At 39.6% G+C, this 26,380-nt stretch overlaps 2 protein-coding genes across 4 annotated transcripts; both read left to right on the forward strand.

Moving 5' to 3' along the window:
* Window positions 1-27: 27 nt before the first annotated feature.
* ushbp1 (Usher syndrome 1C binding protein 1) lies at window positions 28-11,492 on the forward strand. 2 transcript variants are annotated; one of them, XM_066647697.1, is made up of 14 exons: window positions 28-225; window positions 1,458-1,576; window positions 1,863-1,999; window positions 2,487-2,650; window positions 3,016-3,225; window positions 3,310-3,539; window positions 4,496-4,636; window positions 5,201-5,277; window positions 5,944-6,034; window positions 6,339-6,567; window positions 6,957-7,115; window positions 9,322-9,419; window positions 9,619-9,741; window positions 9,998-11,492. In XM_066647697.1, exons 1-14 carry the CDS (start codon window positions 217-219, stop codon window positions 10,161-10,163), a joined length of 1,953 nt encoding a protein of 650 aa, XP_066503794.1. In that variant the 5' UTR covers window positions 28-216; the 3' UTR covers window positions 10,164-11,492. The 2 variants fall into 2 exon arrangements, with proteins under 2 accessions (XP_066503794.1, XP_066503795.1); XM_066647698.1 differs by having other exon boundaries at window positions 1,461-1,576.
* Window positions 11,493-15,813: 4,321 nt separating this feature from the next.
* Window positions 15,814-24,205, forward strand: nr2f6b (nuclear receptor subfamily 2, group F, member 6b). Of its 2 annotated transcripts, none has more exons than XM_066647992.1 (4): window positions 15,814-17,491; window positions 20,148-20,242; window positions 21,545-22,120; window positions 23,046-24,205. In XM_066647992.1, the coding sequence occupies exons 1-4, from the start codon at window positions 17,223-17,225 to the stop codon at window positions 23,318-23,320; spliced, it is 1,215 nt and encodes a 404-aa protein (XP_066504089.1). In that variant the 5' UTR covers window positions 15,814-17,222; the 3' UTR covers window positions 23,321-24,205. The 2 variants fall into 2 exon arrangements, with proteins under 2 accessions (XP_066504089.1, XP_066504088.1); XM_066647991.1 differs by having other exon boundaries at window positions 21,542-22,120; window positions 23,046-24,203.
* The last annotated feature ends 2,175 nt before the right edge of the window (window positions 24,206-26,380 follow it).

Genomic DNA, 26,380 nt, shown 5'->3' on the forward strand with positions numbered 1-26,380 from the left:
TCACTTTTGCAGTAAGTGACCAGCATAGAAGTGGACTGGGGAAAGGAAAAAAAAAACATTTCCTGGTCTAAGAGGAGCGCATGGTATGAGGCAAGCTCAACGTGGAACTACTCAAGGCTGTAATCACTCAGAGCAAAAGTACACATACCCTTGAGTACAGGCTCTACATCTGTGCGCTGAAGCTAGGAGAGTTGAATCTGGGGAGAGATCAGCAGAATGACAGAGGTGAGTCCTTTTTTCTTTATGACCTGTGAGTCACTGGTGTGTCTTATTACTGTCAGGGTTCTCATCAGTCTATTTTTAACCCCCTTATATTTACAATGAAACATGTCTGGTAAAATGTTAGAGTAATTCAGCAGATGTCAAGCCTACACAAAACAAAACTGAAACCACAACTTGGAGCTAAATGATGTTTATAAATTATTTTTCGTATCTCCTATCAGAATGGTTGCTGTGGTGTGACTCTACCCTATGATTTCCACCTGCCATACACTGGAACCGAAACTTTATATAGAAATGAACCCTTTAAAATACAAGGCCATAGATAGCCTTGGATGGGTAGTCTTTCATTTGTCTTGCATTAGTTTCATAGTAAATTAATTTATGCCAGAAATAATAAAAGAATATATATTAGAAATACATTTAAAGGTTATTATATAAAAAGGTTATTCAGTGATGAGGTTTAAATTGTGAAATCATACGTTTAAGCACGTATATGAGTAGAATTCAATATAATAAATGTATTAAATATTTAAAATTTCTCAAGCTACATTCCTGGCCAGAGACAACAGAAGCAGGAAGTGGGGTTGCAGGATGTCTCTGTTTCCTCTGCTTCCTCTGCTGAAAACAACAGGCTGCTGTACAATCTGTACATTCTGTTCAATAACATGTGGATGGTTTATGGCTGTTTTAATATACATTAATATATAGAAACTGTCAGAAAAGCTGAAATCTTTGTTGTGTGGCCCTTTTAACAGGGATCCTCTAAAACGACTACACATGAACATATGTCAATGTCAAGCATGGTTTGAATGGATGAACATAACCCCAACATTGGGCTGTGGAGCTGTGGAAAAGTGAAACAGCCTACTTAGGTTCATTTGGATTGGGTTTTGTGATCCATAAGTAATCAAATAGCATCAGTACCGGATCCGTTTAGGTTCTCATGGCTAAATGGTGTCAGATTCTCCCACAAACATCTATTCTAAATCTTCCCAGACAGAAGAGGCTGTTACTGCAGCACAGGGGACAAGCTCCCAATTAACACCCTTAATGTCAATGGAAATATTAGATGAGAAAGTGTTGACCTTTGAGCGTTTATTTTAAGTGCATTTTGTAGGATTACATTTACTGACATTTCTGATCAAATGTCCAATGAGAGTAGGTATAATACAGCTGTACCTAATAAACTGCCAGCTCATTGTATACTTTGGATTAAGTTAGATATTTTCCCACAGAAGACTGACAGTTTGGCATCTGCAGACTCAGAGCTTGCTCAGTGTGAGGCTGAGGTGGGCACTTTACTCCGGATTATAGCTGAGCTCAACGTGAAGATGTGTGCCCTGCAAATACCAAGGTAATCATATGGAATTTGATGATATGCCAGATTTTGCTTGGAATATAGTCTTACTTGCTTTCAGTTTTTAAAGACATGGTATTTTTTTTTCTAAACCTCCTGTCTCTGAAGTTGGTTCCTGTATCTGTTTTTCAAGGTCTGGGCTCTTAAAAAGAAGAGCAGTGCTTTAAACCTTTTAAAAAGATTATAGCTTAAATCTCTGTATAATATTATACATTACAGTTAAGACCCAAAAACTTTTTAAAAGTGTGTGTGAAGATCTCGAACTTACATTTCTCTTCATCAGGGAATCAAAAGTTTACGAAGGAGAGGGGCAGACTTGTGTGTCCACATCCAGTCCTCCAACAGCAAAGCCCTGCCCAACGGTGGACACTGGCACAGCGTCTGTGGAGTCAGAAACCAAGAAAGACCGGCAGTCTGAAGGCAGGTTTCAGTTCCAGCATCAATCACATTACACTGTACATTAGAGGAGACAGTCTTGGCTTTCAGCTGTATACTTCTTGGTGGAAATTATAATATATTGTCCATTTCCAATGAAAAGTGTGTTTCTCTATTTTTAGTTTACTACATCATCTGAACACAGCAGCTGTTCTTCACATTGTGTGAAAGTTTCACGATGAATGGACCAATAAAAATGCTCCAACATTATTTGGAATAAAAGCTTTTTACGCTGCCTTCCATTGAAGATTATGAAGGTTTTTTCCTTCTCCTGGAAAGTTACTATTTTGGAGATTTTTTTTTTAATCAGACAGTGATAATATGCTTATAAACCTCATAATTTAAATGTCAGGGTAACCGTACTTTGCATGGATATATATACGGTACCAGTAATTGGCTCTTTCTAAATTCACTGTATTAATTAATATTAGAAGATGACCATATACCTCATAATGCACTTGTACAAATATAGGTGGCAGTGGAGAGCTTTGGACCAGGCTTCAGGAAGTAATGTCCAGTCTGGAGTCTTCTGCCAGCAGGGGGAGATTGCTGGTTAGTCCCCACGTTCATAATGATGGAAAAACCCAGGCGGAGCATATTACTGCAGCACGTGAGAGCTGGGTTCAGGCCACACAAGTAAGAATTCACTCCTCTGTTCTCAGCATTACAGCACACTGCAGCCGTTTTCTTATATTGATGGTTCTTAAGCTGGTAATAATTAAAGAAATAGAGCAATGCAAAAAAGGCCAATTAGATCAGTTTCATTCCCTTGTTGCCAATTCACAGACATTATATTAATGTACACTGTACAAGGAAGTATTGATTGAAATGGGAGAGTGCTTGTAAAATTATGGATAATTGTAGGAAGGTTTTACTAATAGAACCAAGTTTACAAATATGTTCTGAAATACTACTACAGACTTTAAGAGCTATGTATGAAAATGATTTTACACTAACTGAGTTGTAAGTGACCCTAGGCTTAAAAAAAAAATCTGCTTCAGGTGTTGGAGGAAATGGAGAGGGAGCTTGGAATCTCTTATCTATCTGCATTACCTTCTGATGAGCGTCAACGCTATCAAAAAGATGTGCTCTCGCTGGATAGTTTTAACCGAGACATCAGTGCCAAAATACATAGTCGTCAAGAGGAACTGAAGAGTGCAGAGGCAGCCATTCTGGAGATGGAGGAAGAGAAGAAAAGGCTTCGGGAAAAGGTTACAACACTATAACCACATTTCAAGAAGTAGAAATAAAAGTTGATTGTTCGCCTTAAATTTAAATTAATCTTTTGCCAACAGCTGGAGGAGCTCAAAAGAAAATGGCTGGTTGGGATTAGTCCATCTCCACCCAGAAGTCCTTCCTTGTCCTCTAGTAGGACCCCAAGCCCTTGCTGGTCGTCTCCTGTGTTTCCAGGCTCTCCTCTGCTGTCACGGAGACTGCCTCTCTCTCCTCCCAGCTCCCCATCCGTGCCACACCACACCTTTTCCACCAGCTCTGCGCTTGAGACAGAGACTGAGCGGCTCCAGAGGTGAGGGCCTGACCTGATAAAGTGCTCGATAAAGTGCTAAACGTTTAGAAGTTAAGATTTTTGTTTTTACAAATAAATACTTGCTCATGTTCTCCAGTTTTGTTTTATTTAACTGAAGGTCAAATAACAGTTCTTTGTCCACAGATAATACATTTTATTTTAAGATAATAGGCAGTTACATGTCCTTGTTGAGGAGTTTTTGAGTTTTCACAGCACTGTGGTTTTAATAAATAAGTCGTTATGGTGGTTATAATGTAGTGTCAGAGTATATGAGTTTATAATAATGACTGAAAGAAATGTGTAACCCAGTAAACAATTAGCCGTTGAATTGATTCAACGTTGAAATAATGTAATGACTGCCTTCTAATCAATGTTCTCTTAAGGTTGAAAATGAAAGTTGAAAAGACGTCCAAACACAGACATTGAAAAGACGACTATTAGACGTATTTTGGACGTCCATTGACGTTATTAATTGGTCCCGAAATAAATTACTTGTATAAAACGTGTTTTGGACGTCCACTGACATTAACTAACTTATTAAGATGGATTTTGGACGTCCATTGACGTTTAAAATATGTCCTTGACGGACAGACTATTTTTAGACCTATTTTGAACGTCCAGAGACGTTCCTTGTTTACTGGGAAGCATTCATTTGTAATCTGGAAAATGTTTACAGTAAGCCTGCCACAATAAGTAGATTAAAACATATATTTATTTATATTTAGATTATTGCTTCTGTGTGCATAAATGAATCAGAGGAAACATACAGGATGCGCAAGATGCATGCGCAAATATGTTTACAAACTTCATGTCTAGTGAGTAAAATGACATGTATTATATATTGTAATGAATTGTGTGCATAAGATTAATCATCAAACCAAACGTTGTATTCTTCACTAAATGTTTTTCTTGAGTAAAGTGGAGTAGCATGTAGTCACAGATGGTGTTGTGGACAGGTGTTTGGAGAGACTGAAAGCAAGGAACGAACGCCTGACCGCGGCTCTGGACAGGAGGAAAAGTGAACAGGAGCAGGTCAGCATGGCTCTCAGCCGTCACGAGTCGGACTGCTCCGCACTCAACATGGCCCTGGCTTACTGGTGCGCTGCTGTGTTCTCTGCTTCAATCGTATGTATAAAGAGGCCAATGTTAAAGTGCTTCTTTACTGTTCAGTGATACTAAACCAATTTAATAGCAGACGAACACTTAAATATTCAAACATGGTAGGCATTATGTGAAGTACATTATCCCAAGATTAAAATAATGAGATTAGACGAATGAAAATAACTAAAAGTGCTGTATTGTCTTAGTGACTCATGTTGTCTCTATGTTGACTTGGCCTCTGTCCCGGTCTTGGACTTCATTAGTGCTTAATATGCACTGGTCTCAAACTTGACTCAGACTTCATTTGTCTCAGTCTTACTTGACTCAGACTCAAACTCCAGACAGAAAATGTCTGATGTCTGCAAGTTCTTTTTTATTAGATCCTACTAGTGATATATTTTTTAATCTTAAATTGACCTTTCTTGTTTTCCTTATGTCTTTCTTCATCATTAACAGTGTGAAAGGTCACTGAGAATGGTACCTGGAGTGTTTATGGTACGTGTGTGTGTGTGTGTGTGTGTGTGTGTTTAAGAGACTAATGCTGACTTTTTGACTGACAGTGAGGAGTGTGAAGAGGCCTACAGTGGGCTATTGTCTTTATATGAAGCCAGGAAACAACAGAGTGCTGCGTTGGCAGGTGCCGTACACACTCTGCATTAGTTTTTTGTGTCACATGTCACACGTTCATGTGAGACACACACACACCACAAACACACACCAAATATTGTTTCTGCCTGTCTCTTTCACACACATCAAACATTTGTTTTTGTACCTTGTCAGGATGTGGGATGAAACATATGCTCAATTAGTACTGTGTGTATAGGTAAGGTATTCTTATGTAATAATAATATATCCCCTAAAATATATAGACATTCTTATGTACAGTAATATGTACAGTAATGATCATAGTATGTCCCAAAACCTCATATCTCCAAAAAGGTGATTGTACTGGAGAGGGGGAAACATCCTTAACTTATAATAGATGCTAATTTAACATGAATAATTTCTAGGTCATTTTCAAATTTCCATTGGTTCATTTGTTTAAAATTTGGACACAGTGTAAAGGGCAGAGGGGCTGTGAAATTACAACAGAATATGAAAAGCTTAAAAAAACGGGATACAAGGGTTTGTTTTGATAGCAACAATTTGCAATCATAAAAAGACCTATATTAAATTATATATATTATATTAATAAAAATGCCTTAAATGGTCAGAATCATGTTTTGATAATGTGAACAACACAACAATCACTGTCTTTTTGGCTTCTTCTTCCTTTCTGTATTTTACCTCTCTCTTATTACAGCACCATCTCCCCCAGAAAAGCCTGACAGTTTGATTACTGCTCAAGAAGCGTCCTGTTTGTCAGGGGACTCTGCAGAGTCCAGCGACACCAGGTAAAAATGAACAACTTTGTATTTCATCCGCACTTCAGTTCCCAAAATATGTGTAATAATACTCTTTTAATACCGAGTAACTATTAAGATGAATAAATGGTAGGTTGCTGAGCAATGCATCTGTCTAATGTTGGCCTTATCGCCATTTCAATCCCTGATAATGCCTCTGCAATTCATGACCTGGATTTCAAGAATGCATAATTGGCCTTGATTTCTGGGTGGGTGTGATAGCTCCTGCTCTCTTGCCATCACAATAAATGTATGTCTTTATTTACTTTTCTGCTTTATGGCCACATTTTGCCAGTTTGTCAATAGAGGAGTTTGAGGATAAGACTGGTGTGATTCGGCAAAGGATTGCTCGACTGAGGCAAGACAGAGCAGCAGTGTGTATTCCTGAGCAGACTAGGACAGGAGAAGGGAAACTGAGCCCTGACACTGGAACTCTGGCTGGGACCAGGAGGAACAGCTCTGCCTCCTCAAATAACCCCAGAGGAGAGAAAGCTGCACTGCTGTATGAGCTAGTTGCTGTCCGGGTGAGATATTATTATGCAGTATAACTGAAATCTGGCTCTGGTCGATATGAACTTCTAAAATTAAGGGAAAAGTAAAGTATTACAGTCATCTTTTTGGTTCCATCCATGCACCAGTATCTTCTAGTCTCTTCTAGATTCATATAAACACTGTAAACTTTTTGGATAATGTAATGTTAAATTAGAGCATATTATACATAATTATCAGTTAGACTTATCTCTTTGAAAACCAGCAAAAGCCGAAATAGACATAATGACATTGATCAGTAACAATCAGTAAAGCATGTTCCACGTTTAGCTGATTAAACCTGTTAGTGCTGTTGGTTGCAGAATTATTGGTCAGGAATGAACACAATGTCTGAAGTAACGGATTTCCGACGGCTGATTGGCAGGAGGAGATGTCTGAGCTGCGGGGGTTCATCAGGCTGAAGGAGAAAGAGCGACGCTGTCTGGAGTTCTCTCTGATGGCCCATAGGTGTCAGGACTCGGCCGGGGCTGCGATAGCTGAGAGCCTGCGAGAAGAATTGGAGGACAGAAGAGCAGAGCAGCAGGTGCTCCATTAGATTCTGCTTGGGGAGGGTGTAATGACAGATAGGATATGTCATGGTCCAGGTGTTTTAAAACTATGTTGCACATGAACCTGAATCGTTTTTTAAGTTTGAGTACATAACATTGTTAAGAAATACCAGTTAAGCAATACCAGACAGGACCACACTGTCAAGTCAAAAGATATCTGTCAAGACTACAAAGACTACAGCTGATGGTGAACAATGATGTGTATTTTGTGCCTGTGTGACATGGAGTAATTCTCCAGATGTGGTGTCTGCAGTGCCAAGCATTTTTGACAGATTTGCTCAGCTCTGTTTCTCTTTTTTTGGTAACTGAATAGCCAATCAGGTGATTTATTGTGCTGGATATTCTGATATTAGAGTCAAAACATAAATACTCTCATGTTTAAGCCAACACTACTGTGCATTGAACATACATCAAAAGCTCAATATTCCCCACATATATATACATTCCTTATATACTCTACTTTATATATATACGTTTTTCTGTTCATTAGCACATAGGAATATGAAGCCTACCAACTCTCTGCTTAAATCCCAAGAAAACAGGAGGTTTTCTGATATTGTGCTGCATCTTACGTAGAGAGCAGGCACTTCAAAATTGTCCAACATGGTTAAACAGATCAAAACAAACTAAATAAGCACAGAGAAATATTGATTAAAAATGGTGAACACAAGAATGTAGAAGATAGAGATTCAAATAAAAAAGAAGAAAAACCAGAGTTTCTGCTCCTCGCTTTTCATTCCTGGGCACCTGCGCCGAAGTGAGCTGTAGCTCATTCTCTTTTAAACGAAGAGAAGATCGGCACTGATACAGATCATTCTGAACAGGGATTCTTTAGACAGGGTGAGAACGCTGCTCTGGTGTTTGATCCTTGTTGTATTTTGACCAATGAATTTCAAATGCATTCCATTAAGTCCCCAGGGAATTGTGGTAACTTGTGGGAAAGAGGTGTAATATGTTCCCTTTAATGTGGGTTTTTATGTGTTGTGGATTGTTAGCTTACTGGGTGCATTTATGTAGCATAATTCATATTCAGAATGGTTCATAATTCAGACGATTCAGTGACACTCAAACCTGCTTTGACTTAGAGTCCTTGATATGGGCATGATACCAGCAACAGAATGATGCACAATTTCAGAGGCCTGTTCAACCTTTTCACTTGGCACTGACAAAGGCCAGCCAATGTCAACATTGCCAACATACAGCAAAAAAACCTGGAAATGGTCAGTCAAAAACGCTCAGTGATGGACCAAATATCATCAGTCAATTTGGTGTGTCGAGACCAATCCACATGCACCAATGCAACTTACAAGCACCCAGTCAGTGTATGTACAATGCAGTACAGAGAATAATCTACCAGCCAAATACTACCTGCACTGTGCTGGTTCCCTGGGGGTTCTAGCCATTGAAGGACACGATTAAAATTAACAAACTAAGCATGCAGATCAACAGGCAAACTACAGTCTGTGATAATGAAACAACAAAGTGCTCCTTTACAGTCAGTGGAGCTGAGAGAATGGACAGTGAGTGTAGAAACGAGGAGGTGCTGTTAAAGTTATGACCGATCTGTGTATTTTGTATAGTAGTTTCACTTTAATTACAGAATAAATCATAGTAGGGTGGCACAGTGGCGCAGCAGGTAGTGTCACTGTAACACAGCTCCAGAGTCCTGGGGTTGTGGGTTCGAGCCCTGCTCCGAGTGATTGTCTGTGAGGAGTTTGGTGTGTTCTCCCAGTGTCTACGTGGGTTTCCTCCTGGTGCTCCAGCTTTCTCCCATGGTCCATAAACACATGTTGGTAGGTAGATTGGCGACTCAAAAGTACCCGTAGGTGTGAGTGAATGTGTGAGTGTGCATCTCCTCCAGGGTGAGTTCCTGCCTTGCACCCAGTGATTCCGGGTAGGCTCCAGACCCAACGCGACCCTGAACTGGATAAGTGGTTATAGACAATCAATGAATTAATGAATAAATCATGGTTGTTTATGGACAAAAAGCTTTAATATGAATAAATTAATAATACTCCTAGAGTTTAAGGAGTGACAAATATATGGAAATGTGGATAGTTTGATGATTACAGCATTATGCTGCATTCTCAGTATTGTTGATATTTTGTGAAATTTTTAAAAAGGCAAACGTCACATCAGTTGGAACCAAGTCTTTTTTTGTTTTGTTATGTTTTGTTTTAGAGGGCAGATGAGAACCGGACCAAGCTGGAAAGTGGAGGGGACATTCCTGGGCCACGGAATCACGCCATCATGAGAGAACTCAGAGCAGCACTACTAAGGTGAACAAAGGAATTACAGGCATTTAAAGAATTCTCTAAAATACCATAGTGGATTCAAAAATGACTCTAAGTGTCAACCAATGCTGTAATGACCTAATAAAACAGACTCTTCAACCACATTTTAGTAAAAATATTGTCTCTGTAGATTTAAATTAATAAATTACATAATGATTAAGTAATTTTCCTTTTTCTTCGGCAGGCAGCAGACACTGAGGAGAAGGGTGACATATTTACGAGAATCGGTGGACTCCGCCCTCTTGGAGTGCACCACTCAGAGCAGAGTTAGCAAGGATGAAGTGGCCCGCCTCTCTCTCTGTCACAAGTACAGTATTATGATATCTATCAGAGGCTGACAAAAATAACAAAGAAATTATGGCCACTAAATATTAAATATAAATATATTTGAACATTAAATATATTCAAAGTGTATATTTTTGTCAGATATCAAAACTAGTCAATACTGATTCCTGTCAATAAAAACAATTATGTAAATCATATTTCTTGCTGCTTGAAAAGCTCATAGCACTGAATAAACATGCTACGGATGGCTGAATTAATCTCATGCTTTTCTTTTCTAGTAAAGCCATGAGCATGTACAGTAATACACGCAAGAAGCACCATGAGCAGCTGTGGAGGCTCGAGCGACAAATGACGGCCATGACAGAGCGTCACGCTGCCCAACTGTCTGAGCTCAAGGCTACGCTGGAGGCACTGGAGTTTAAGAAGGAGGAGACTGTGCTGTGAGAGGCATTTTGGAACAAGTTTAGCAGAACTAATATGATGCCATAATGACAGCTCTGCTTCTTTCTTATTAACAGATCTGTTCAATTAGAACAGAAAATAAAGAAATAATTAGTTTTTCAGTTTACCTCGGATGTAGGTCGTCAGTGAAGATACGTTTGTTTCCGTAGTCTTACACTGGTGCTAATAGGTATATGTAGCTAACAAGCAATGGAGGTTAATGCCTCATCAAGCTGAACTCCACTACATGAAGATACAAACAGTATTCCAGCTTTGAGATGGCTGCTATTTTCAGGCATTGCTGATCATTACCACTGCTGATCACTTACACAGTGAATTATGTCAATTATTTAAACAAATTAACTTATCTTTAATGATGTTCCTATCATTAGACTCTTCTCTATGCTGTCTTTTAAAATATTCTGGTAAATGATCTTTACTAAATACAGTTTGCAAGGTTTGTGCAGCAACAGCTGGAGCGACCTTTGAAAGACTCGGTGTAGACAGCCTAATTGCTGATGAGTGCTCTTTTCTCAAGTCTTCCTGTGACTATATTATTAGAGGCATATAATCCTGCTCATTTAAGGGAGTCTTTGTGGAAACACTAGTGAGAACACAGATCACGGGTAAGGGGAGCAGCATTTACCAGAGGTCATGTGTTTTTTTTTTCTCTTCATGCAAAAAAGCCACACTCCCGTGAAGACGTGGCTCTTCAGCACTGCCAAACAAAAGGAGCACAAAAGAGGCTGAGGCCAGAGGATCCCAGCTCAGCCATTTGTCTTCTCCTTTTACTGAATCCACCTTTTCTCAGGGCCCCCAGCCTCGGGCCGTCGACTGCAGCTGTGAGCGCTGGTCAGGAGGTTGAGGCAAAGGTTGAGTGTCACACCCCCAGGGGTCAAAGGATGGCCTAGCCGTTGTTGAAGCGTGTGAATGCAGGGGTTAGGAGGGCGTGCTGGGCTGCGACTCGAGCCTGAGCTTGCCCTGGTGATAAAGCAGATCAGAGGCTTGGACGAGCTGTTTGGCTGCATGGAGAGCACTGACCGTCCTAATCCTTGGTGACTAAGCCCACAGCCGGCAGTAATTATTCTCAATCTTCAGACATTGTGTCACACAGGGTCACACAGTAACAGCAACACTTAATATAATTTCATTTACTTTCATAATTGCTACTGTGCTTTAAAAATAAAGAATTTTGTGGTGGCGTTGTTGGTGCTTCAGATTCAACAAGATGCACTCAAAAAGATATATACATATCATACTATTGCAGTTTTAAGTGTGATATCATTGATTTTTAAAAACCCTAGAACTGGCCTAAATGTCTGTTATTAATGAAGTACAAAAATATAAAATAAAAAAAGACTATATTCACTGGAATTAATTAACAGTTTCTGTGCATTTAAATATGTTTCACTTTGGTGAAAATGTATTTTTTTTTTGTATTAATTATATTTTCACTGGATTTTGGCAACAAAACATTTACAAGAAAAAAAAAACATCAAAATGTTGACAATACTTTTACTATTTTATTGAAAAGATATCATACTTTGATATACAGTCCACAATACATGACTTATAATTTAATTTGTGCATTGCACATACACACAGTCCCATACATAAGATTTGAGGCAAAGGACATGGCCCAAAAACAGGAACAAGAGCAAAATGAAAAAGATTGATGGGAAAACAAGGTGCCATAAAGCTCTTGCATCTGCTGAATGTAAGGAGATTGGTGATGCTCAAATGCCTGGGAAAAATCCTCAGTGTTGGGAAACAATGACAGAGGCTGTCAATCACAGGGTGGGCAATGGATTAATACGGACCCCCTGGTTCTAAAGCATACTTACTCTCTCTCTCTCTTTCAAACACACACACTCACACACGCATACACATACACAGAGGGTGCTGACCTACAGGGTTAAGGTCAGCTCATTTACTCCAAACATCCGTTTCTTATTTAAATATGTTGCCCCCACGAGTAGTATAAAGAGATCATGCTCAGGCCCTCCACTCTCTTTTTTCTCACAGATGTCAATACTGCCTGTTTCCTCCCTTTCTCTGCTTTTCTCTTGTCACCCTCCCTCCATTTTATTAATCTCATGCACTCATCCTCTACATTCACCTTTGCACTTCTTGCATTCTCTGTTTACTAGGAAAGTGCTGTTATTGAGATAAAAAGATAAAAAGAGGTTTGACCTCAATCAAGCGACCAAACATGCCTAGTCATTCTTACACGTTGGCATTGGGGCACGCACGCACACAATGGCATCGGTCCTGTAACCCCAACACCAACACATCAATGCAACAGTGTAAAACCCAGCATGAGAACTCCAGGGCTCATTTGTGTCCCCAATTAGCTCAGACTCTGAATACAAGGCCTTCGTTGCCTTTAAGAACAGAGAGGCGGATTAGCAGAGTTCAAATGTAAAGGGTAGGAGGAGTTGTGTTACTGCTGTTGGAAACAGCTCTCCAATCCATTTATCTAAAGAGATATCTTCATTAGAGTCCATTAGAGCCCGACTGTAGAACCTCAGCCAACCCATGAACTGTCTTGACCTCAACCACAACCATGTCCTCAGATCTTGTGGTGATACAATCTCAATATGTTTACGTTAATGGTTTATGGGAAAAGAAAGTGAGTCATAACTTAAGTCGACACACACATATATATATATATATATATATATATATATATATATATATATATATATATATATATACACAAACACAAGTGAAGTGAATGTAATGTAGTGACTGACCTATGTAGATAAACACTGCTCTGACTGGAACCTCTGTGTTATGTGGAGACAGGCTACGTAAAAACGTAATATAAAAAATACATTTAAAATATAAAAAATTTAATCCTTATTTCTTTAAATTGTCTTATAATTAAAAACATACAATAAAACTTTTTTTTTTTAAATCCACTTATTGTGGAAAAAAACAAACAAATGCTTTCAACAAAATCTACCCTTAACTTTCAGATCTTTGAGGTCCTCAACTCATATCAGACCCAGTCAGCTCATTTAAATAACAATCGCTGGAGTGTGACTTTCCCACCAGACGAGTGCATGTTTGATTTGGAGTTAAAGGTGATATTGATCGGCTTTGCTCTTCCATCACCCCAACAGATGTTTGGTTTCTGCCTGTTGCAGTGCACTGTTTATTTTCTGCTGCTCGTCCATTCTCTGGAGGTCAGAGGGTCCTCCGGAGCTGAGAGTGAGGCCGCCAGAACCTCATGTTGCACATGGCACTAGCTCATGAGGCCATGAAATGGTTAAAGTTTAAACACACTGCCTGCATTCTTCCACACCTGAAGCACTAGCAATGTTATGGAGGTTGTGCTCCGTTAACTTTTACTGTGTCCAGCTCCTTCTGCTGCACTGCTCTTGTTGGGTTGCTTTTGTTGATTTTTTAAAATTTGTAAAATTATGTTTTTTAATGTTAAGCAAATTTACATTCAAAGTTGATCATAGCACAAAACTTCATATTTTAGTGGGCTGTTCTATAAATAAAATGGGTGCGAAGTTAATACTCATCCATTTGCTGGGTTATTATTATGTTATTTGTAAATAACTGCAAAAATACAGTGTTAAAAAGCATCAATGTTTGGATACACATCGGCCTGAAAGGGGCAGTTAGATTTCAAACATGTTAAATGATTATTACATGATAACTAGGTCTAATAATATTTAATAAAGTATGTTCCCACTAGTTTTTATATATATTACACTGCTGTGTAAATAGTTCCTCCACTCTACTAAGTATTCATTGTATTTGAAAATAAATCTCAGTTGTATTAACATACTGAAATATGACTGAATCACAGCCATAATGTCACTCATGATGTTACACTCCTTCTACACTATTTCTAGAAACATACTGCTTAAAATAAGCACAGTTTTAATGTGGCAGTCTATTGTGTGCAATTATGAGAGTGAGGCAATTAAGTGTGGCCTTACATACTGGCCCCTGCAATTTAAGAGGTCACGCTTGTATGAATTTTTAAAGGTGCTGCTCCAGGAAAAATAGACTATTGCATATGATACTTGTGTAGAGTAGAGGGTTTGACTCAGTGCCAGTGGAGTTTGTGACGATTCATTTTGCCAGTAGGTCTGCTCACTGTGTAAGAATGCAAGAATGCACAAATCCAAACTTACCAGACTCCAGCAGAGAGCAGCTGCATTCCTGTTGTGCAGTTCAAAGGCCAGCAGTCCAATCTTAAGACACACACACACACACACACACACGCACAGGGTCACAAAACAAACGAAGAGGACTGAAGGCATACCAGTCCCAAAGACAAGCACTAACTGCCATCCTATCTGTCTGATCAATTACCACAACCCCTACATCTTTTTTAGTGCTCTTTTATGCTGAACATTTCTTATATGTAGACACACAAAATTTAATATATACATATATTTATGACCAAAGTAAAGCATGGCAAAATAAAAGTTAAGTAATATGTTTCAGTACAAAGCTCACAATTGTCTAGCAATGTATTGAATTATAAATAAATCATGTATTGTAAGAATATAATAAAATACCTAAGCCCAGTGCAATAGACATCTACATTGAAAAGCTGGTTAGGTTTAAACTGAAGGACAAGAACTGAATAGCTGTGCCCTGGGTGGGTAAATGAAGTTTTGGGATTAGAATGTAATTCATTAGAGTCTGAGTGGGGCTTGTTCTCTCCCCTCCTCCACAAACGCTTAAATCAAAGAGCGGCTGTAATTCAGATTAACACCACTGAAGGCTCACTGATGACCTCTCCACACCAACCGCTTTTGCTTCATGAACTCGAGATGTAAGAACGTGAATTGTTTTTTAGTTCTTTTGTGATACAAGACAGAAATGTACCCTCAGAGGGAAACACTGGGTTACGAGAAACTGAATTAAACTTCTCTCATATGCTTACTGCTGACAAAAAAGTGACTAATTGAAAATGATTATTGTGGGATTTACACAGCCACATGTTTAAGCCATGTGTTAAAGGGGAATTCCATCTTTAATTTTGAAAATGCCTGCACGTTTCAATCATTATACATGTAAATATTATATGGAAATATTTTTATAGTTTATTTTCAATGACTACTCAAGCTATAGACTCATTTATAAAAAAATACAAAGTACACCTTTAGAATGTCCTACGTGTCCTTGGGCCATTAGCATGGACGCTTACGTTTTGAGCTTTTTCTTAAGTTAAATATAATTATAAAAAGTTGCACGTGGCACACCAATAAAAAACTGACGTTCCCGACACTAGTGCCATGATAAAGAGTGTCAAATATAATACAGCATTGAACGTATAGTGCAGTATGTATTGTGTGGTTTGAGCCGCAGCCATGGGAGAGTTTAGCCCTCTTATGCTGTGGCAGCGTTGGGGTTAACAGCCTCTGTAAGTGAGTGTGTGTTGTGTGTGAGCGTGTGTGTGGGGGGAGGCAGGGCCGGGGTCAGGGCTTTAGCGTGGACGGCAGCAGCACATTCTTCTCTCTGGCTGTTTGTGTGTGTACGTGTGTGTGTGTTGAGCCCTCGGCAGCCCACTCGCTGCTCTTTGACTCCAATGGCCATATAAGGAAGGCGGCGCCATGGCAACCGCAGGGCTTGAATAGCAGTGTCAAATCCCTGAGCACACACACACACGGGCGAGAGAGAGAGAGAGAGCGAGAGAGAGAGAGAGAGAGAGAGAGAGAGAGAGAGAGAGAAACAGACCAGGGTTTGTTGACCACTCGCCGCCACCGAGCCAGAGCTACCTCCTCTGTGTTTTTCCGTCTCTTCGGAGCGACCGCGGGACTAACTAACGGTTAGCCTTTCGCTTCTTAGCCGCGGACGGAGACAAGAAGCGAGGGCGCAAATTGGCTCAAATGTGACGAAGCTGAAGCCCCGAAAGCCGTTACTGCTGGATGGGCGAGCGCTGACAAAACAAGAGGGGGAAGGAGGGAGGGAAGGAGGGAGAGAGAAAGAGAGGAAGAAAAGAGGGAGGCTCCAGAAGAAGACGGACCCGTGGTTCTTCGTGGTCGAAAAAAAAATAACCGTCGAAATTAACGCTAGTGTCCGAGCGTTGCTGTAGAACCTGAATCGAGAGCGAGGACGAGCACGCGAGAAGATCCAAGACTGCGCGAGAGGGAGGGTGTATGTATGTATGTGTGTGTGTGTGAGAGAGAGAGACTGTGAGTGTGTTTGAAAGGACTTCCTTGAACTTTGATCCTTCAAAGAGAGACACAGGAGAACTCTGTTTATCATTAGCAGGTTTCTGCTTTTGAAGATATGCTTTAATTGCATGCCTTGTAGTCTCCAAACAGGTCTGGGTGTTCAGCATGTCTAATGTTAACGCTACATTGTATGAAGTTGAGGTCCAGAATGCATTCGTGGCGTGAAACAAATGTCCAGAACTCTCTGACAAATTCTTGAACATTTTGAAGAGTGATTGGGGTTTGCTTGCTGTTTTGAAGTTGTGTGTATGTGGTTGAACAAGAAGCCTGTTTACACTCTGAACCCAACATACTCTTCACACAGTCAGGAACTGGTTTGACTTGTTGGTGACCTGGGGGTAGGGCAACTGTCCTTTTGCATGCTTGATGAGTGCCACAGAGTTTGTGAGCTGAGATGTGGCTTTCTTGTTTGCCTTGGTAGGCGCGTTACTTTTGCCCCAGTTTCCAAGTGGTGGTGTTTCTGTGTTGTTGCAGGGGGTGTCTGTCCTCTGTTGCAGGTTTATGTGTAATTTATTGTTTCCTGTACAAGGGTCTGTCTGCATTTTGTGCTCTGCACTCTGAACGTCTTAGTGGAACCTCTTTTTTTTCATGAGCCCATGGTTGAAATTGACTAAAGAACACTGCTAGAAACAAAGAGGAGTGTGGAACAGCTGTGAAGGCATCAAGGCTCTATTTTTGAAAAGGTTCATAATCTTCCACTGCAAGTTCCCCATTTTAAAAGGCTTGAAGCTGATGTTTGTAAGCTGAACTCACTCTCTCTTAAACTCTCAGTCTTGGGAGAGTCTGAACATCTGAACACTCAGCACTGTCTGGGGGGGTAATTTCTAAACCCTGGTGGTGCAACACAGCGATGGCCATGGTGGGTGGGGGATGGGGCAACCCTAATGGGAGCACCAATGGCCTGGGGGAGAAGGGCTACCTGCGGGGGGAGGAGGATGAGAGCTCCCCGCAGGCAGGGAACAGCGACGCTGAAGGGGGAGAGGACGACAAGGCCTGTGTGGTGGACTGTGTGGTCTGCGGGGACAAATCTAGCGGCAAACACTACGGTGTTTTCACCTGTGAGGGCTGCAAGAGCTTCTTCAAGAGGAGCATTCGCCGCAACCTCAGCTACACCTGCAGGTAAGAGAGGAGACCCTTCTCAAAACCTCCTGATTCAGGCTGGGTGACAGAGACAAAGCCCTTATATTGTAGTCTTTATGTTTACTATGAAACACCGATTGGTCAGAACGACCCATTGCATTTAGCAGTCTTTTGCGATTTCAAAAGTAGAAGGCAGTTTTGCAAAAATGATGAAGAAATAATATAATGTTCTTCACACCCAAACTACCATCTACCATCAAACTGAATTTAACAAGTCAGTCTTAGAACTAAAGCGTGTTAGATCAGGTTTGGATGGTCTTTGTCCTTAATACTGTCAACTATGCCACAAGGTTTCTTTTTTCTTCTGAGGATATTTTGAACAGTAAAGTATAAGGAATACTGAAGACCAGTTGGTTTTCTCTGTATAAGAGTTATTAAAAGTTCTCAGGCTGAAAAATAATTCCAATAGTCACATTTACTTTAAGTAAAAAACTATTAAAATGGCACTGTAGTCATCTAATTGGAGAGTTCATGGTCCATTTAGTTGTTTCCTAAAGATATGAAAGCTAAATGGTGAGATGTTGAAATGTACACCCCTCACTTTTACTAAATTTTCATGACCATTTAATGAACTCTGGATATCTGGGTATGAACCTGGCCAAGACTTACTTTATACTGTGTAAAACACAGTAATAGCTATTGATCGGACTGCAGGTGAGGTAATAATCTTGTAACAGTGGGTAAATACTGGTTACCTGCAACAAGTCTTGGCTTTGTTCTTTTAAATATGCATATAAGCAGTCTTATATAATGTATGTATTTAATTATGTATTCCATTTCAATAAATATAAAGTAAGCATTCGGAATCCATTAAGAACGCATTTAGAATTCAGCTTGATTACGCACAGGAAAACTCTGCCATTTAGTTTGTAAATAGACAGGTCTCCACAGCTACACGTTGTTTTCAGTACTTCCGATTTTAATCTTGTTGAATGAAAATGTTGCACAATTATTAAAAGGAAGTTCTGAAATTCCTAACAATTAGTTTTTCTTCTCATCACCTGCTGTCCATTACTGGTCCCACAGTTCTCTGAGCAGGACTGCTACCACTTTAAATTCACCAGGGGACCTTCATAGTATTTATTACAAATGTTTTCAGTTGACACAAGGCTCCAAAATGTAAACCGCACACACATGTCCAGTACAGCAGAGGCTGAGCTCATCCCTTAAAAGTGCTCAGTAGTACTTTGATAAGTAACTGGCTCATCATGTTGATTTTCGACTCTGGCTTAAGTAGAAACTTAAGTGTCTGTAAGACGTCATATGTTGAGCTCCTGGGCAGATTGTAAGAAATTTGTATGCTACATGCTCTGTGCTCATTTTAAAGTCATATGCAAGCAGTCATGATGTTTAATTTAAAGATTTAAAGAGTTTTAAATTGTAATATTAGCTTAATATCAGTACATCAATTTTGCATTGTTACATCCCAAAGCATCAAATCCATGTTTAGAATAAAGGTGGTCAAACGCATTATGCTACACAGTGATATAGCTAATAGTAGGAATGAAATAATAACATGGAATAATAGCCAGTGACTAAAAGCGATAATGGCTGGAGAACAGGTTTCGTATACATAGCTACTGTTCATTAACACTAGTATGGGAAAAAAAACCACTAAACATTGTATTTTGCCTCATTACTGGGGTAAGGAATGCACCCTGGGCTCTTAAGGCCATGCCTTGGTCAAAGCATTCAGGAAAGGTCATATTCCTCTCTAAAAATGGAAACAACATAAACCCTTCAAAACATTTCAGCTGATTTTCTGGTTCCTTGCAGTTCATCCCCTCATTTGTCACATTCACTTGGCCATTTTACCATCTCTGCAGAGACAATGCTCTTCTGGCTTCCTGTGCTGTTTGAGAATAGGTTTTAACCAATGGACAAAGAAGACTGTGGCCATGGCAGCTACAGAAATGCAGAAATGGATGCACGTTCTTTTAGCCATGTCAAGGTTGTGTGGGCTGATGATTTACCAAGGCCAGTTATTTGATAACTTCTCAAACATGGTACGCCACCAAGGCCGGCCATCTCAGGGGGTCAATTCATGAGGGTGCGTAGCAACCCAGTCACATTATGTTCATAGCATCTGAGCCAGGGCTCAACACTGACTCTTCAATTGCTTTTCAGTGGAATGCCTTTATTGCAAGCTGAGTGACCCTGCACTGTTCATTACTGGAGAGGATGCTACAGGATGTACTTTGTTGATAAAACCGAATATGCTTTATATGATATATTCAACCGCTTTAACTGGCTTCTTACATAATATGCACACTCATAATTCGTTTTATAAAAAAGACAGATTAGCCTTGACAAGCACTATCAGTCAATAATTGAAAATATGTTTTTGTGAAAATGTCACTGCTGGTATTGTGAGTCCTTAACATATCAGTTCTGTAGTGGTGTGATTAAATTTGCCATTATATCTTGATAAATGCTGCAGGGAAGATGTTATTAAGAAGAGCCTCTCAGATACAAATCTGTAAATGACTGAATCTAATGATATTAACCTGAAGGATATGGTTTATGAGTGAAAAGAAAATGCTGCACAGATATGCTGACTGCATGCTGGTACCAGCCTTGGTTATGAAATGCAGAGAGAGTAAGTCATATTTCTTGTTTTGGTTGTGTTTTGCAGATCAAACAGAGAATGCCAGATCGATCAGCACCATCGCAACCAGTGCCAGTACTGCCGTCTGAAGAAATGCTTCCGTGTGGGCATGAGAAAAGAGGGTAGGTATTCTAGCTTTCCTTAGGCCTTTGACCTACATTACACTTTATTGTCTAAGAACAGAAATTCTTGAACTGGACATACAATTGTAGGGAAAAAAAATAAGCAACACTTATTTTTAGTGTTGAAGGCCCTTCAAACAAAAAATTGTAAGTGTTGTTTCTTTTTTTTCCTACAATCATATATCTAATTCAAGAATTTCTTGATTGTTTAAGTAAAATATGTTGACGTAAAAGCTCAAAACTTCAATCCATGCAGTCCATAAGTGCAAATTATTCTTCAGATATAGTTCATTTTGATTTCATTTGCAACATTTACATGGACCATTTAAAGGTTGTTCACAATTTTCATTTATAAACATGGCTTCTTTAGGAAGCATTCAGTAAAATAAATAGGGAAGTGAAAGTGGATCTTCATTGCCCCAAATAAACTTTTTTTTTTTTGCATATTTTTTCTTATACTAAAACGAGAGTGCTGTATGCTTTCAGCATAATTTTTATATGATAGTATATATATATATTTAATTATATGATTGTATATTATTTTAAAGATTAACTACTTAGAACACTACTTAGAAGTCCCTTTTTGTAGACCTGTCAATGAATTTAGTATGAATAGTTTGTTTTATTATAGCAACCTAATTGTATCTTGGATTGATCTTAAATGTTATCATTTTTGATGAATTTGGTCCAGTCATCATTCATCAATCCCTAATATAAAGCAATTCTAATGGCAAAAATTGAAATAGTTTATTTAATTAACATCCAACATCTCATTATGAGACTAGCTTGGCATTCAGCCAAAAGTCCGAAGCCTGTTCCTCTGTCCCTGTGTGACCTTGGCAGGCTTGGTGCCAGAGGCAGTTCTCTAAGCCGTACTATTCAGTACTGAACTGCCAGCTATAAATCTGCTTTACCACAAGATTAATGTGGTGGTGGAAGTGTACAAAAAGGTCAGCATCGCCTCACTGTCCTGTAAAAGTTACAGTGCATCCTTGACCGGGTTATCTAGGACATTAACACATTAGCATAAACAGAGACAGAGTGTTCTTCTATTCTCAGAAGCTGATGCAGGATGATGCATTCTGTTATCAATGTAGGATTAAACACTAAAGTTAGTCTTTAAACTAACTCACATTAAAGTACAGAGTCTTCCTTTGTATATTAGCTATATTGTTCCTTTGCAAAAAAGGAAACATAAGGAAATCTGTCTTCGCAGCTCAACTTACATTTTGTTAAAGAGGAACACTGATGTGTGCCTGTATTGAATCATAATTCTTTATCTGCATTTCTTCCCTGCAGCAGTCCAGCGTGGACGAATCCCTCCATCCCACTCTGGCATCAGCCCTACCTCCATGGTTGGTGGTGCCGGTGGTGGAGGAATTGGTGCACCAGGCATGGGGGGCGACTTCTTCAATGGTCAGCCTGCCCCTGAGCTCATAACCCAACTCCTGAGAGCCGAGCCATATCCCAACAGCCGTTATGGAGCCCAGTGTGGCCAGCAGCTTGGGGGAGGCAACAGCGCCGTCATGGGAATAGACAACATCTGTGAGCTGGCAGCCCGACTGCTCTTCAGCACCATTGAGTGGGCCCGGAACATTCCTTTCTTCCCTGACCTGCCGGTCTCTGAGCAGGTGGCATTGCTGCGGCTAAGCTGGAGTGAACTGTTCATCCTGAACGCAGCGCAGTCTGCTCTGCCGCTCCACATGGCCCCACTGCTCGCTGCCGCAGGCTTCCACGCCTCACCTATGTCTGCCGAACGTGTCGTTTCCTTCATGGACCAGGTTCGCGTCTTCCAGGACCAAGTGGATAAACTGACGCGACTGCAAGTGGACTCTGCTGAGTACAGCTGCCTGAAAGCCATTGCCCTCTTCTCACCAGGTGACTGATGATTTTTTTTTGTACCGCTTGTTAAAACAAAGATTTACAATTTTTTGCTTACTTCTTTATTTTGCACTGGTGAAAAAGTATCAACACAAATGTAGCTAACAGGTACAAATATTTAGCCATCAATGTCAATGTGCGTACTGCAAAAACACACAAACTTGCCTCAGCCTCAGACTGTTGTCTGGAAGTCCTCAGAATGTCCACTAATACCGTTTTTAGGTATGCAGTTTGTGTTTTATAGATACATTGTTATAACATTTCACAAACCACATAAATATGTTTTAAGATTAACACAGACTCCATTGCTACATTAGCTTTACATTTGGAGTAAGGGGAATATTTTGCAGCAGTTTAAAAACATATTAAAATCACAAAATATTATAAAATGGAATCACCCATGTAACTTTGCACGTTCATAACCCACTAAACAGCCATTTTTTCAGTCAATTTCTACAGATCACTTAAATAAATAAGTTTTTTTTTATTAGCGCTTAGAATTTAAATGTATTCAGTAACCTTTCAGACTTGTAAGTTGAATGTGACATAACGCATATGTCACCTGAACCTCTTAAATTGCAGATTTATTACTAAGGAATTATTCTCGTGGCTTATGTTGTAGTACCTTTTGTGTAATAAAGTATGTATAAGTGTGGGAAATTAAAATAAAGGCCCAAACATAGGCTTTTAATATTTTTTTAATAGACTGAATAATACAAATTTGACTGGGTGCCCAATATTTTGTTTTTGTTTTGGCTAAAAATTAACATCAATATGGATACATCTGAAGGTATTTTTTGGTGTTTTTATGCATATATATTTTAACAAATCTATTTTTGCTTTACACCTCTACCATCAAAATAAAACACTCTGTGCCATTTGTGTCCAAGAGTTTGCCACTGAACTTCTGTTTGTGTCTTAGATGCATGTGGACTGACCGACCCAGCCCATGTGGAGAGTCTACAGGAGAAGGCCCAGGTGGCCCTGACTGAATACGAGCGCATGCAGTATCCTACTCAGCCACAGCGATTTGGACGCCTGCTGCTACGTCTGCCCTCGCTCAGAGCTGTTCCCGCCAACCTCATCTCTCAGCTCTTCTTTATGCGGCTGGTTGGCAAGACGCCCATCGAGACTCTCATCCGAGACATGCAGCTGTCAGGCAGCTCAATTAGCTGGCCTTACGTGCCCGGACAGTAACTGAGTTGACTAGCCGCAATCTGCTGCTCAAACTGACTTCCATGTTCTGTGTGGGCTTTATAGGTTCTCAGTATGTGATTTCTTAGTCGCTGCGTGAATGTTCATGTTGTGTTATATTCTGCAAAACCTCTTTGCTCCTTTAGTGTACATGGTGAAGGATAAATGGTCAGTACGTTGTCACATGTCTTTAGGCGCATTGATCGAGTCACTCAACTTTGGGATACCTCAGGTTTTTTACTTAAATAGCAAAACTTAACAGAGGTGACTCTATTATACACGCATAAGCACAATGACAGACCATTGACAAGAAGCAATGACAGAAAGTATTGTAAGATAATTCAGAGGAAACAATGATAAACTAATGGGATCGGAGCCCTAAAGAGATAGTAAGTCTCAGGCCTGTGATTAAGATTGCCCTTGGTCCAGCTTTAAATGCAAGTTATTATGGGAGATTTTTGGTACCCTAAGAATCATAATTACTATATGAATTATAATGAGTGTAGCTTAGATGAAGACTCATGAAGGTATTATGGACTTCTATATCAAAAAATTTGGAAAGCCTGACCACTTACTTGAAAAATCAGTAATGAATAATGTATTGTGGAATAGTTGTGTGTAGTCCTGCTTAAATTGGGTCCAAAAAACCAAACATTTCATACTGTCAGTCATGAAAAATATCCGATATTTTTGCATACTAATAATAAAGACAAAATATTAATTCAAAAATTTATTCTTTGGTCATTGAACACTGCAGTTCAATCCTTGTTTTCCAAGACACTGGATGAAAAAAAATATAATTTTGGTCATGTATTCTATACTGTGATTATTATTACACAAACGACACTTAGGGACACATATCTCCAATGATTAAAGTTGTTCACTGAAATTTATCTACAGCCAACAATTTCATAACAAAGCAATCAGTCCTAAAAATGACAGAAATAGCTACAAGGGCCTATTGGGGTCTGGTTTTACATGTATTTGAGCGCTAAAATCCACAGTGAGCGTAAATGTGGACTGAATTTTCAATCAAAGCATTAGCATGACACTCAAGGCATCAGTTAATGGTATAATAAACACAGTATGGGAGATGTTTCTGTTTATTATGTGTAGTGTGCTAAAACCTTTTTGGTTGGATGTCTTTCTGACAAAGGTTCTGCTGTGGTTAAGTGCCTCACATCAATGACCACATGGCTGCTGGCTCATATCTGACATGTTTCCCTGAAATTTGAGGATGCCCTGGGGAACGAGGGGACCTAAGCCCAAGCTGAGGCTATTTTCTTACAGGAGGAGTACAAAAAGAAATTAATGTAGCTAAGGGTCGGTCCACTTAAGGCTAAACTGCTAGACAAATGCATTGTGGTAGCATGAGGTTATTGCTTTGTCTAGGATTTTAATTTAATCCTATCTAGAAACCAAATATACTTGTTTTCAGTGAATCAGTAAAAAAAATAAATAAGCTTTAATAAGGGTATTAGGTTTAAGTTATGTGTTTTTGTAACTATTTGGCAAGTAAGCTGACAACCACTTAACACAATGTTAGCAAGGAAGCAAAAACAATATATATTTTCCCAATTAATATCTAATTCCCTGTTTAAATGGTGACTTATTCATACCTCAGATATTTAAAGTCATTTTTGATGTAGTAACTGAATCGTCAATTTTGTCTGCTAAAAATTCAGAACCCCTGTATCACAATGCTAGTTTGTATTCTTTTTTTTAAAGTGATGTATCCTAAGGAGATGAGGCATTATAAATCATGTCTTTTTCAATTATAAACTAATTTCAGTGGCAGTTGTTTTGAGGAAAAGATTCTGTATAAAACAAGTCCTTATGTATTGTGCTGAAAGCAATCGTCTGGATGAAGCACATGGCAGAACTAGCACAGTGATGCAGATGTTGAGGAGACACAAAGGGAAACCCAATGTCGACTCAATGGCGCCCCCAGCTTGTAAAAAAACGTTTACAATGACACTGCAATGAAAGGCCATGTTGAGTTCAGTCATGTTTACACTCTGCCTCCATGTCTTTTTTTTCAGAGCAGAAACAGACCAAATGAGAAATGTAATGCTATTTTCTGCCCACTCCCAGACCTGACATTAGAAGGCATTTCTGCCCTTACGTGCATTATAACCATCCTCCCTAGACCAATATCACCATGACGGCTGTAACTGGAGCATAGTGATGATTCATTACAACGAGGAAACATGAATCAGCTACAGTCAAAGTGTGGCTGCTATTATATGTGTAAATTCACAGTCTAGTTTTTTTTTTATATTTCAACCAAGAATTTACAGCTGTAGACCGACAGTATACATGACACTGACTCTGGCTTTTCGCCAACAGGGGGCATTAATCATCGACTTCCACTGATATTTACAGGACATCTACTTGACTTTAAGAACGAAACTCAAATAGACCCCACTCTGTAGTGCCCTATATTCACAAGCAGAATATGTATAAATAATTGACTTAACTGTATATAATAGAATTAAGAAAAAAAAACTTTTTAGGACAGTTTTACCTAATGAAAGCATAATGACAAATGAGCATACATTCTTTCAGAGTATTTTATGTAATCACAACAAATAAGCATTTATCGTAGAATAATTCTCTTCCATTGGCTTTTGAACAATTTATATAACAATAAAATATTTAAGTAAAAAAATGTCTCATGCTGGCGGCATGGTGGCGCAGACACACAGCTCCAGGGGCCTAGAGGTTGTGGGTTGAGTCCCGCTCCGAGTGACTGTCTGTGAGGAGTGTGGTGTGTTCTCCCTGTGTCTGCGTGGGTTCCCTCCGGGTGCTCCGGTTTCCTCCCACAGTCCAAAAACACGTTGGTAGGTGGATTGGCGACTCAAAAGTGTCCGTAGGTGTGAGTGAATGTGTGTGTGTGTGTGTTGCCCTGTGAAGGACTGGCGCCCCCTCCAGGGTGTATTCCCGCCTTGCCCCCAATGATTCCAGGTAGGTTCTGGATCCACCCTGACCCTGAACTGGATAAGCAGTTACAGATAATGAATGAATGAAAGTACAGATCTCACATTGTTCCAACATGTAATG

Source organism: Hoplias malabaricus, chromosome 16 (genome assembly GCF_029633855.1).
Source record: "Hoplias malabaricus isolate fHopMal1 chromosome 16, fHopMal1.hap1, whole genome shotgun sequence".
NCBI classification, from domain to species: domain Eukaryota; kingdom Metazoa; phylum Chordata; class Actinopteri; order Characiformes; family Erythrinidae; genus Hoplias; species Hoplias malabaricus.